The sequence below is a fragment of the Adelges cooleyi genome, unplaced genomic scaffold (assembly GCF_023614345.1).
Source record: "Adelges cooleyi isolate 19-005CV unplaced genomic scaffold, UGA_ACOO_1.1 ACOO_flye_CR_arks_rails_tigmint_CR_PRNA_381, whole genome shotgun sequence".
Classification (NCBI taxonomy): Eukaryota; Metazoa; Arthropoda; class Insecta; order Hemiptera; family Adelgidae; genus Adelges; species Adelges cooleyi.
This window is the reverse complement of record NW_026096058.1, coordinates 882,673-894,786: the sequence shown is the minus strand read 5'-3', so window position 1 is coordinate 894,786 and position 12,114 is coordinate 882,673. Positions and strand designations below refer to the sequence as shown.

At 32.8% G+C, this 12,114-nt stretch overlaps 1 protein-coding gene across 3 annotated transcripts in view; it reads right to left on the bottom strand.

The window, feature by feature from the left end:
- Positions 1-1,238: 1,238 nt before the first annotated feature.
- The window catches only part of LOC126841450 (RNA-binding protein fusilli), a 68,144-nt gene continuing 57,268 nt past the window's right edge, over positions 1,239-12,114 (bottom strand). The window contains exons 7-15 of one of the 3 annotated variants that reach the window (XM_050577940.1): positions 9,757-9,867; positions 9,511-9,686; positions 9,186-9,280; positions 8,785-9,000; positions 8,229-8,519; positions 7,869-8,091; positions 3,595-3,857; positions 3,471-3,518; positions 1,239-3,300 (exon numbers count right to left, since the gene is read on the bottom strand). In XM_050577940.1, coding sequence (XP_050433897.1) covers positions 3,199-3,300; positions 3,471-3,518; positions 3,595-3,857; positions 7,869-8,091; positions 8,229-8,519; positions 8,785-9,000; positions 9,186-9,280; positions 9,511-9,686; positions 9,757-9,867 — 1,525 coding nt within the window. In that variant the 3' untranslated portion in view covers positions 1,239-3,198. Of the gene's footprint in view, positions 3,301-3,466; positions 3,519-3,594; positions 3,858-5,308; positions 8,092-8,228; positions 8,520-8,784; positions 9,001-9,185; positions 9,281-9,510; positions 9,687-9,756; positions 9,868-12,114 lie in introns of those variants that run through there. The other 2 variants (XM_050577941.1, XM_050577938.1) reach the window with 2 other exon arrangements.

The following is a 12,114-nucleotide window of genomic DNA, read 5'->3' as shown; positions in this document are numbered from 1 at the left end:
TTTTAAATAACGATACCTTACAAATAATCAGTTGACAAAATGTTTCTAGGCGTAATTATAGAACAACTCTGAAAAACATAAATGGTTTTGTCACCTAACAGTTAAAATTTATTTTTAATAATAAAATAAAATAAAAACTATTTTTAATTTTTATTTGAAATTAATTTGTATGTTTAAATGCATTTATATTGATTGTTTAAAATAAAAATAATTTATAATTTCAAAGAATTTTTTTTTTTTACATTAAATATAATTAAAATTGGATAACTAAAAAAAATATTAAAATGTATTAAAATAACACCCAGGTATTAGGTAAAGAATAAATAACTTAACAAACATTTTAAGTTTTGAAAAAAATTGTGTATACTGAATAACAAATTGGTTGAATCATTTTTAATACATCAATATTATGTTTACTACAATTATATATAATTTTAAACAATGCTAATTCAAATGAAATATTATATTGTAGAAGTTCTGGTATTATATAATCCATTACGAGTACAAATTCTATAGGTAGGTAAAATCGTAACAGTTATTGTAATACATATTACTGCAATAGTGTATAATTACTTAGTATACATTATTATAAATATATAACTAAAAGTAAAATTGTATTATTTTGTTTTTATACATACTAATAATTGACTAAAAGAGGGACTGAGGTCAACAATACGAAAAGACTTTTCCTATCAAATAAAGTATATGTAATATATATTTACATATATATGTATTCATAAAATGGGCTGTGAGGATAAATGATACCCAGTAGTTAATATTTTCAAATTTTTCAGTATCGATAAGTTATTTTTCCACAACTCGATTCGTTCGTCCCGAAATCATCACTCAAGTGGTGTGTAACTAGCTTATTTTTTTTATGAAAATTTGACTTAAGTAATTTTTCCCTACAGCCCGTCTTATATAACCTCAACTAAATAAGTAGAATTCATTATTACAATTATAATATAAGGAAATACATTTTTTATTATTACTATTTTTTAAATATATCTTTGTTATTCACTAAAAACACAGTTTTACAATAAACAAAACAAAACTAAGGCATTAATCTAATGTACAATTAATTAACAACCTAAAAAAGCCTTTCTTTTTTGTATTCAACGATTACTATTATATTGCACAACACTTTACTAGAGTAGCAGGGTTTCGTCACTGAAATAAAAAATGAACACTACAGTTAATAATTTGAGTATGGATAATTATTGTACTGTGCTGCTATCAGTATGAAGCGTTTTTTTTTTTTTTTGGTACTTTTATAGTTTTAATTATATTATGTACATACTATAGTTTACAAAGGTTTACGTATTTGCAAAGTGCTTGATATAATAATCGTGAATTAAAAAAACATATTACTACTGTTTTATTTAATGTCATTTTACTACCGTCTAAAATTAAATACAATAATAATAATAAACAGTCCAACACTACTACAAAGCCATAAAGAAAAGTGTACCTATTTTGCATTAATAAAACAGAGAACACTACTACATTAATTCTTTGGGGACGATGGAGCTCTCTGAATTTTCTAGAGTACGCTTAAGAAATACAATAAAGAAAAGAAAATAACATAAACACATATTAAACATGATTAAAATACACAGATAAAAGTTTAAAAAACATCAACAGCATATAAGCATACAATTTTTAGATCATCAAAACATCTATTTGGTTAAAAAAGTTTTTTTTAATTTTCATCAGTTAAATTTCCTCGGTTATTGGCAAATAAGGCGTCATGTTTTTTTTCATATAAATGTTATTTTTATATATATTTAAAAAATTTGGAATGTATTAGTCCCATATTATAATATTATAAAGTATATAGTCTAACTTCAGATCTAAACAGATACAAATAAATCAAATGAATAATTATACATCAATTGGAAAAGCTACATATTATTACATAGCCAATTAATATATCTGTTGGTAATTTGATCGATTAATTAGAGTTGGACATCCGCTATATATCCCTCTTGCCAAAATAAAAAACCGAGTCATAACTATAATAAAAACAAACGTTATACATATAGATACATGTACTAATATATGTGTGTATGTATATCTATATATATATATACTTTTTATAATTTTTTTATTTGAGATCTACTTGAAAAAAAATCATCATAAAATTGCACAAAATATGTCTAACATATTAAAACCTAACATTATTACTATATTTTGTTTTTTTGTTACACTTTGTTAAACTAAAATCAATTTTAGAGATCGAAAACTGAACGCTATAAATTTAAATAAAAATACATTTTTTTTAACTAACATACAGATGTTTGCTTAGCACCGTTTAATAATCTTTGACAAAACATAAATATTAAATTTTTTTTATTTAAAATTGGGTAGTTAACGCGAAACGGTAATAATAATAAATTAATCTCACTACGTTCTACAAATAAAAAAACAAAATTATATTAATAATTATAACAAACTAATTTGGGCATAATAAAAGTACGACTAATATTATAATGCAAAAAATAATGCGAGGGGCTACGCAAGTCGAAAATGGTGTACAAAATGCACTACAAAAGAATATAGTTAAGTTAATAATGATATTATTGATAGAAAACTACTTTTATGTGCGTCAAGTTAATAACTCATCAAAATATACAAGACTTTTGTCGGTCGCTGAGTAAAATTTAAAATCCACTGCTATTGTTAGATAAAACAATTAAATATAAAGAATAAACCAAAATTTTGTAAGCTATATAATAAAATTAAAAAAAAAACAATGGTATATTTATATATTTTATGTGAAAATAAGTCAAATTCATAAAATGAAAAGAAATACTAAATTGGTAAAAATAAATGAATCACGTTGAGATTATTTTTGAAATAATTCACAAATATCAGTAATTATTATTACTACAAATCATAAAAATTTATATATACAAACATACAAAATAATAAACAGTTATATTTATTAATCGGTACATCGGTTCTATTACAACACGTGTACCCGTATTATATTTATGTACATTTATTGTATGGAAGACAACCATGATATTTGTTGGATTAGCTATCTTTCTATCTAGAAAAGTTTGACACTACTATTAATTTTTAACGTCAATATTATTGTAAATATAATTTGTATTTTTTTGTTTTTTTTTTTTTTTTTTTATAGGGGAAGAGGTATTGTAGACATATTTTAAGTACACGGGCCCTAAGTTGTACTCATGACTTTATTTTCGATGAGGCGTTAAACAACGAATCGAAGTGACGGCATGGCTGGCAGATTCGGGTGTTAAGCCGCAGCCGAGTGCATTCCCATCGGACCTAAAATTTATAATAAAATACAAAAACGATTAAGCACCGTTATTTCACGCTCATGGGATAGTCATCAACAAAAAAATGAAAAATGGCAATGGGGCACAGAAACAGTAATATTATATAGTGACATATTTAAAATTGTTTTTAGATATTTTGTATAACACAAACATACCTACGCTCATAGCACAAAACTGAGGATTTTGTTGCAGGTAATCGATGTTCCACTGTAAAACATAAACAAAATATTTTAACAAAATTTTAAACGGTTTGCATATTATGCTATGGAATTAAGCAATTTACCTCCGACATAGAATGTATGAGGTTACACATGTCCATTGGTGGTGGAGGTGCCAGAGGTGGTGGCGTACCCTGCATGATGAGTAGCGCAGGCTGGTGGTGAGGTGGAGATATCGGTGGTGACGGATACGGCCAGTACAGTATGGGAGGGTAGGGGGCGCCCATCGTTGGCGGTGGTTGGTGTCCGATCAAGGGCGGTGGCCCTGTAAAGGGAGAGAAGTTTGAGGTCGGCTGCGGGAAAGGCGGAGACGTCAACAGTGGTCCACCTGTAAACATATTTTTGGTTAGCAGTGTTAAAAATAACAAAAATGGCGAATTCCTATATTTATGAAACTCAACGGGAATGTGATTGAAGCGTGGAAATGGTTTTGTTTTCAGGATGATGGTCATATTATAATATAATATTATGTGTTACGTATAAGCGAAAGGATGTGAATTAAGCGGTTATATGTATAAATATGTATAAAATAAAATATGTAAATAAGTCTTAACGAACTCACCAGAAAGATTTTTTAACACCACCAATCACCAGCAACCAATATATTTTTTTTTGCTTTTTACGCCCCGTGCTCTAACAAATGTATTTACCAAACGTGAACACCGAAGTTATAATCTAATTATTGATTGAATTATAATAACAATAAAAGTAATAATGATAAAAAAAAAAGCCACCATACCTAATAATCAAATAAAAAACAATAAAAAAATAAATATTAAAGCAATCGACGGTGGTCTAGTCAGATCTGCACTGGGTCCGTTGGTTGCCAAGGTAGATAGATACTAGACAATTCCATTAGAAAGCAGTTTTTGTTAAATATAAAATAAAAATATATGTATATATATATACCATATACATATATATTTTGTATTGTCGATGAATCGATTCACAAAATCATTATTACCGTGTGTAGAAAAAAAAACTCACTTGTTAACTTTGGAAAGCTGTTAACACCTCATCCAAACCAGTGTAATATAAGTATACAACATAGTATTATATAATATATAGATTGTAAACCGCAATGACCAAGGGTAGTTTATCGCACACCAATAATAATGGGGGCTTCCATCCCCATTTCACAATCTACACCACAACAGGCTTGGTTTTTTGTCTGTACAATCTCATTTACCCAAATACCCGTTTTTATTGGTGGCAAACTCTACACTATATAATTGACTGGCACCTTTTTAAAAATAAAGAAATCTACATGCATGTATAATATTATGATTTTTGGCAGTAGAACAAATAGAGGAGGCAGCACCAACCAAATGTCGACGTTATATTAATATCGTTAGCAAAGATACCGTGAGTTAAACATTATAATCAATTACAATTTATTTTAACTAGTGGATAATTATAATTAATAACAATAAAATATATTTATATATATATTTTTATTAATGTATATACGACACACACTAAAAAGCCATAGGACAGAAGCAGCGATTTGATGGTCGCACATGACTTCTCTGTCTGCCTCCCGTTTTCTTCAAGTCGGAACAACGACGTATAAACTAAATTATTATTAATAATAATAAATGTAGTAAAAGCAGAAAAAAAACATACGATTTCAACACCAACTATTTCCATTCGGCAAATATTTCAATATATTTTTTGATATTTATATATATAAAAAAATAAAATTGTCTATTATTATTATTAATTAATGAATTATGCATACACACCAAAAAAAAAAAAAAAAAACAATCGATCAATTACATGAGATTTGTACACAATGTCAATTAGTTTGTCAATTTTCACTTTCTAGGTACAGCGTTTTTTATTATTTTATTTAAATCTATTAACATCTAATGATTATGAGCAGCACAAAATCGCAAGTTTCCGCTACCGTAAATTTATTTCTATTTGTTAAAACGTTCATATATATATATATAAATTGTATATACGAGCGTATATAGCTATATATTATGATTCACTATAATATATGATCGTCCCCGGAAAATGTTAAAAAAAAAAAAAACTTTTTACACCGCTCTTCTGTTCAATTGTCGACACCGCCACGACATTGATTTTATAATAACAAATTTTATAAAAATTATTATTAATATGTATTATTGTAAAATCAATATAAGAGCACAGTTCGGATCTAATACAGATAGTGGCTAGACAGTCGGTCTGTGTTTTGACAATGCTCAAAAATATGGTATTATGCGCGCTGTATTGTCTCGACACATGGGCATATAGTTTTATTTAAATAGATAATCGTTTTAATTAGTATAGGTGAACACTTGAACAGAACAACGTGAAACGCGCTAACGATAATAAATTTTACTATGTAATAATAATCATGCATAAAAAAAAAAAACACCAAGCTATTGTTATCCCCAGAACCATATTCGTTTTTTTTTTTTTACCATACAGATGAATTTGGTATTATAATATTAACATACGGTGGTAATAGTGTATGTATATGTTTTGTATAAAGTAACTATTTTAGTAGTTTTGTTTCAATCACCACACGCGTGATTCAACCACATGAAAGCTTCAAATATTATAAATTATCTAAGCGCAAAAACAACAATCCCAATACATGTATTTATGAAACAGATATTAATATTTAAAAATAAAAAAAAAAGAAGAAATAAATTTATCAATAGCGAAAGCTTGAGACTTTTAAACAGTACGTGTAAAATTGGTGTTAATGTTTTATAAAATATAAAAATATATATTTATTATTAAAACTATAATAATTATTTAACTAATTAACTTAAAAAAAAAAGTCTAAACGTCTAAATATTTCTAAGTAGCTAACAGAAAAAATATGTTAATACATATAATATATATATAATTGTTTATATAAAATAACCTAACAATATTACATTTATTATATATCTAACAAGAAGGCCGAATTTAAGTTAAACGTCAGTTTGGCCTAAAGCGTTTTTATTCGAAAAACAAATTTAAAAAAAAATAAACATTAACAGGGCCTATAAAACTATTAGGGGGCGAAAAACGAAAAAAAAATTAAAAATGAATAACAAGACTATATAAAATGGAATGGTATTTTATAGGTCAAAAGTTTTGTCGAAGGCACAATAAAGTCGTTTTATGATCTATAAGTTATAACGAATCATATACAACACGCGTCACCAATTTCTACGTGGGCATTCAAACGAGAGAAAACATTTAAGTACATAATGTTATTAGTAATAAAAAAAAACTAGTCTTAAATACTATAAAATATTAATTAAGCTAAAAACAAAGTTTAAAAAAATAGTTAATGAGTATTTTACAAATTCGAACAATACCCTGTAAAATAATAAGCTCAAAATGCTTTAAGTACGATTTGTGCAGTCGGTAAATTATAGTATTTCAAATTAAAATAATATAATAATATTATATTATAATAAACCCAGAGGACGGATATTGTTATTTTTAAAAATAAAAAATAAATAAAACAAATTGTTTGTGTACCATTTACCACTCTAACCATGTACCCAGTAGTAGTTATAAGCTCTCTAATTATCAAACTAACAGCAAAAACTAACAGTAGGTATTACGAAAAAGGGAACAGGGCTGCGCAGTGGGAATCGGAATGTGGATTAAATGGTATAAAACTGGGCGGGATGTTGCAAGTAAGGGGCGGCCATGGCTGCGGCTGCGGCGGCGGCGGCTGCTGCGTTAGGCGCCTGCGTCAGTTGGAACGGCGAATGGGAAGGCGGAAATTGACGCTTGTTGGAGGCATCGGGGCTGCCCGGAAACGCCTGTTGCCAAGACCGTTTCTGGGTGGAATTTATCGATTGCGGCAAAACGAACTGTCCGCCCGGCGCCGATACAGGCACGAAAGGCTTAGGCGCCATGTTGGGCGGGAACCGCGGCATGTTGAAGTACATATACGGCGCCGCAGCGCTTTTGCCCATGTAATTCTGTGCGGTACTGTCCAACAGCTGATGGGTAGCAGCAGCATTCGGAGACAACAGGGCCTGGAGGTTGGCCTGCTGACCCATGCTGCCGTTCATGTCGTGTTGTTGTTTAGTCAACAAGGCCAAGTTGATCAGTTGGTTGTGTTGGGCCAACTGATACAACCATGACTCTTGCTGCTGTTGTTGTTGTTGTTGTTGTTGTTGCTGTTGTTGTTGCTGTTGCTGCTGTTGTTGCTGTTGGGCAGCCGCCACAGCCGCGCGTTGCAAGGCCAAGGATTGGGCTATGTTTTGCGCGTAAACGGACATGGGATCCCAAGCGGGCATTAGGGTGGGTACCGGAGTACCCGGATTGGACACCTGGCCGGCGTTTATTAGAGGTTGTGCAGGTAACATACCGGGTGGCGACAACAGAGCTTTAGCGGCCACTGGGGACAAAGCTCCGGTAGCTGCACTGCCGCCAGTTAACACCAAGTGCATGTCTTCGCCCGAGCACTGGAACACCTCGATATATCGTTGTTTTTTCCCAAACGACATATAGTTGTGGTGTTTCGCCATGGCAGCTTGGGCCGCACTGCCTTCATTATTCATTTGAATAAATGCTTCGCCGGACGCGTGGCCCTGAAAACGTGATTGAATAAAATATAGTAGTTTTGGTTTTAAACATTTTGGGCGGCCGAGAGATGAAGAAACTTAATGTGAAGAACTGTAATTATTATTATCAAAATACTAGTAAACAATAAACCGGCGGCACTAACCACAGAGTTGTACACCATGTGCACGCCTTGGAACACGATGTTTTTGGAGTGTTCGCCGAGGAATTCTAGAATGTGTTCTACGTTGGCTTCGTATGGTAGCCCGCGCAGTCGTATACAGTCCTTCCTTGTCCCGCTGGTGATGACGTGCTGTGGCAAGGGCAATAGAGGTACGTGGCCGAGCAAGGCGGTAGGAGAGTTGTTCACGCCGGCCGTTGTCGTCACCGGTGTGTTTATGTTTCCGTTGTCACTGGCCGTCGATCGCACGGTCGTGTCCATCGCACGATTTAACACCTGTGAAGTGCAAGTGTCAAAAATTGTACGACAAAATACGCAATCGGCCAACAACTAAAGCTGTGACGCAAAGAGCGTCATCGAAACAGAAAAGCTCGGCTTTTAAAACTAGTCCGTTGCTGCGTTTAACGGTTTCCCTACGAAAACAAACAATTTAAGCGCGTACCTATCCTCCCTCCTCCTCCTCCTCCCCATTGTTAATCGCGTTAACCATTACCGGACAATAATAAAATATAATCTTGTGCATCTTACATATTAGACTCACCTGTTGTACTTCGGCCGTAGTGCTACGGAATAGCTCTATATACCTAGTGCCGATGAGGTCCCTGTGCTTGCTAAGAGCTTTTGGAGCATCGTCTTCGTCGGCGAACAAAACGAAAGCGTCGCCTGTTGCACGACCGTCGGGCTTTTTGACGAACAGAACGCCGTCTTCGCCGTCCATTACCGAACAGGTCTGTTCGCCGCTCTCGAAGAAGGCAATCTGATCACAAGAGAAACGAAACAAAGCCCGTTTAGTTTTTTTTTTTTTTTAGTTATTGGCCGCAAAATGATGCGAGAATATTGTAGCGAATAAATGAAAAAACAATGCAAATCCACTGGTTTGGCATAAACAAAGAAGCACCATCGGTTAAAACGGTTAAGGCACAGTTTTGAATGTATACTCACGACGTCTTTGGCCGTACAGTCGTAAGGCAATCCCCTCATACGCACTATCACTTGGGCGCCTTTGGTGAGGAAAGCTTGAGCCTCGCTGCTGTTACCTGTAGAAAAGCACATTCACAAACATGGTATACTCAGCGTGTGTGATGGGTCAACTCTGACACGGCTGACCCGGCCAATTTGTCTTGTTACACGACTCTATTTTGAGTCTCTTCATACTCGGAGTTAATGGGTTATAGGTTATTGCTAAACGTGCGATAATATTACTGAATAACAAGTTAGCTACACTTTTGGCCGAGTCATCAATGTTGCCGATACCCTATTATCTTACCTCCAGCGACATTTATAAAGTCTTCGCCGTTGGCCTTGTACACCTCGATGTACCGACTGCCGATGTGGTGCTTGTGCCTCTTCATGGCCATATCTCTTTGTTCTTGATTTACAAAACGGACCACTGCTTCACCGTTTCGCCGACCATGCGCGCTCAGACACAGTGCGACTCCACCCCTTTACACATGAAAATACTCCGTTAAGAATCTGAGCCGACGCGAAATTGTGGCAAAAAAACCACACTTACTTGGCGATGTTGAGTCCACGGAAGAACTTGGCAATGTCCTGATCGGAGGATTGCCACGGCAAACCTCTGGCTCTGACCACACAGTTGTTGTCTACCTCTTCATTCTTCCAGCTGTTGACACAACATCAAATTAAAACCCATTAACCAATGATGACAATCAACAAACTCGACAATAATCTACACCGAGCATTCAACACAATTATTATACTTATGATATTGGCTTTTTGCCAATATCATTGTCCAAGGGTGTTTATTATACCGCCGAAATTTAGTTTGAACGTTTAGAACACAATTAGAAACTCACAATATGTTCCTGTAAGTTTTCCGTACGTTTTTATTTATTTCTAATAAAACACAGATATAAACGGATAAGCATAATATCTTTACTTTGACCAAGTCGCTGGAGATAATGTCAAATGCGTGGGCTCGGTATTTAACGATTTCCCACGATCACATCGACGAATAATGTTGTTTTGCACGTAAGACAAGAACCGTTGTTTAAAAGAAACTCCATACCCACCACGAATTCCCTAAAGACTGAAGTCGGCCAAAGGCTTATTTAAAAAAAAAAAAAGTTAAACGAATACGTAACAGAAACAACATTACAAAAATGGCGGTGGTCCTACCCAAGAAAAAAATAGTATTTTGATAGGAAATATGAAGTATTGTTTTTAACGGTTTAAAAATATAGGCATAATAAATGTACAAAAACATGTTGTTTCTACTTCTAACAGTATACGTTCCTAAAAGTACTCAGAATTAAGTTTTGAAAAAAAACCATTTGAATTCTTTGTAATATTTACAAGGGGTGGTGGGGCTCAATTTTATAATTAATAATCTCTATGTGAAAAATTACAATTTCAATTCAAGTATATTAATGATTTTAACTATTTTCAAATACTTTTATAGAACGTCGTAATGTTATTCTTACAATATGATTACATACTGTAAAAACATTTATAAAATATAAATATTATACATTTTCTGTCTGGAAAGTACATTGATTTTCAACACAATCATCGGTTGTTACTCAATACAGTCAATACTGTTTTGCTTTAGACTGTAGAAGTTATTACTATTTGTAAAATACTTGCGTAATTCTATCTAACATTGTTTTTAGGACGATTAATCGATTAGATTATGATGTTTTTATTATATTATATGATGTACGGTCAAAGTGGTAAACCGTTGGGCCATGTTGGGAATATAACATCAAAAAACCGTCCGCTTCAACACGAGCTAAGCAAAAAAGGCAGTAAACTCCAATTTTTTACAACGGTTTCGAAGGGTTAATTAAAAGAAGTCTCGTAAGATTTAATTCAATCTAAGTAATAAAAACCGATGTCTAAAATCTAAATGCCCACGACAGATCAAACGAGGGCGGCTTATGTGATTGGGAATTTTTAAGGATGACTCGAGTGTCGAGCCGAGGATGGTATAGTAGGGAAAAAAATCAGGGAAACGATACACGGCTGTTTTTTTTTTTTTTTTTAACCATCATTATCTATCCGTGAGCGTGTGTATTATTTATTATGAGCTCAAGTCAACGTTATTATAATACAAGTTAACTGTGTGTGTGTGTGTGTAACAGCCACACGCGCGCACGTTCGGATAGAATTAATTTTCGGCATGGGAAAAATATCGAATAATAAAAAAAAACTAAAGAACATACTGTAAAAAAAAATGTGTGATAATAACAATATATATATATATATATAATGGTAACCTGTGTGCTGTTGGCCAACCACGCCGTCGCCGCAGTCGAAATTAGTGCTACCTATAATGTGTAACTTAGCACACATACACACACACCTCCTATACAGCTAAATGCACACACATTATATAAACGGAGGTTTCAAAAAAAAAACCAACCGACTTACAGCTGATAACAATAACGCGCATTAACGGTGTGTGTGTGTGTGTGTATGTACACAGTCGGCCTCTATAGTCTATGGGACGTACGTATGTATATGGTGTACAATAAGGCGGCGACTGCTGTTCTACGGATGGGCGAAGGAGCATTAACCGTTAAACAGTCAAGTTAAAAAAATACACAAAGGAGTACTGATAAATAAAATAAGGATCAATAACAAAAGGCGCTCGCAAAAAAAAAAAAAAAAAGCAAGCGTAGGTATGTTTAAATTTTTCGAGTTTTACCTCGGCCGTAAAAATCCCAGACTAGGTCATCAATATAATATTAATTTGATGATAATTTTGTGAACCCCTGAATGTTTACACTAAAAAAAACAACGATTGGTTAATTATTATTATTTTTTTTTATTTATTGAGATTCTGTACATTACGATTTATCTGAACAATTACATAAAATTAAATAACAAAATTGGTTAATTATTATTT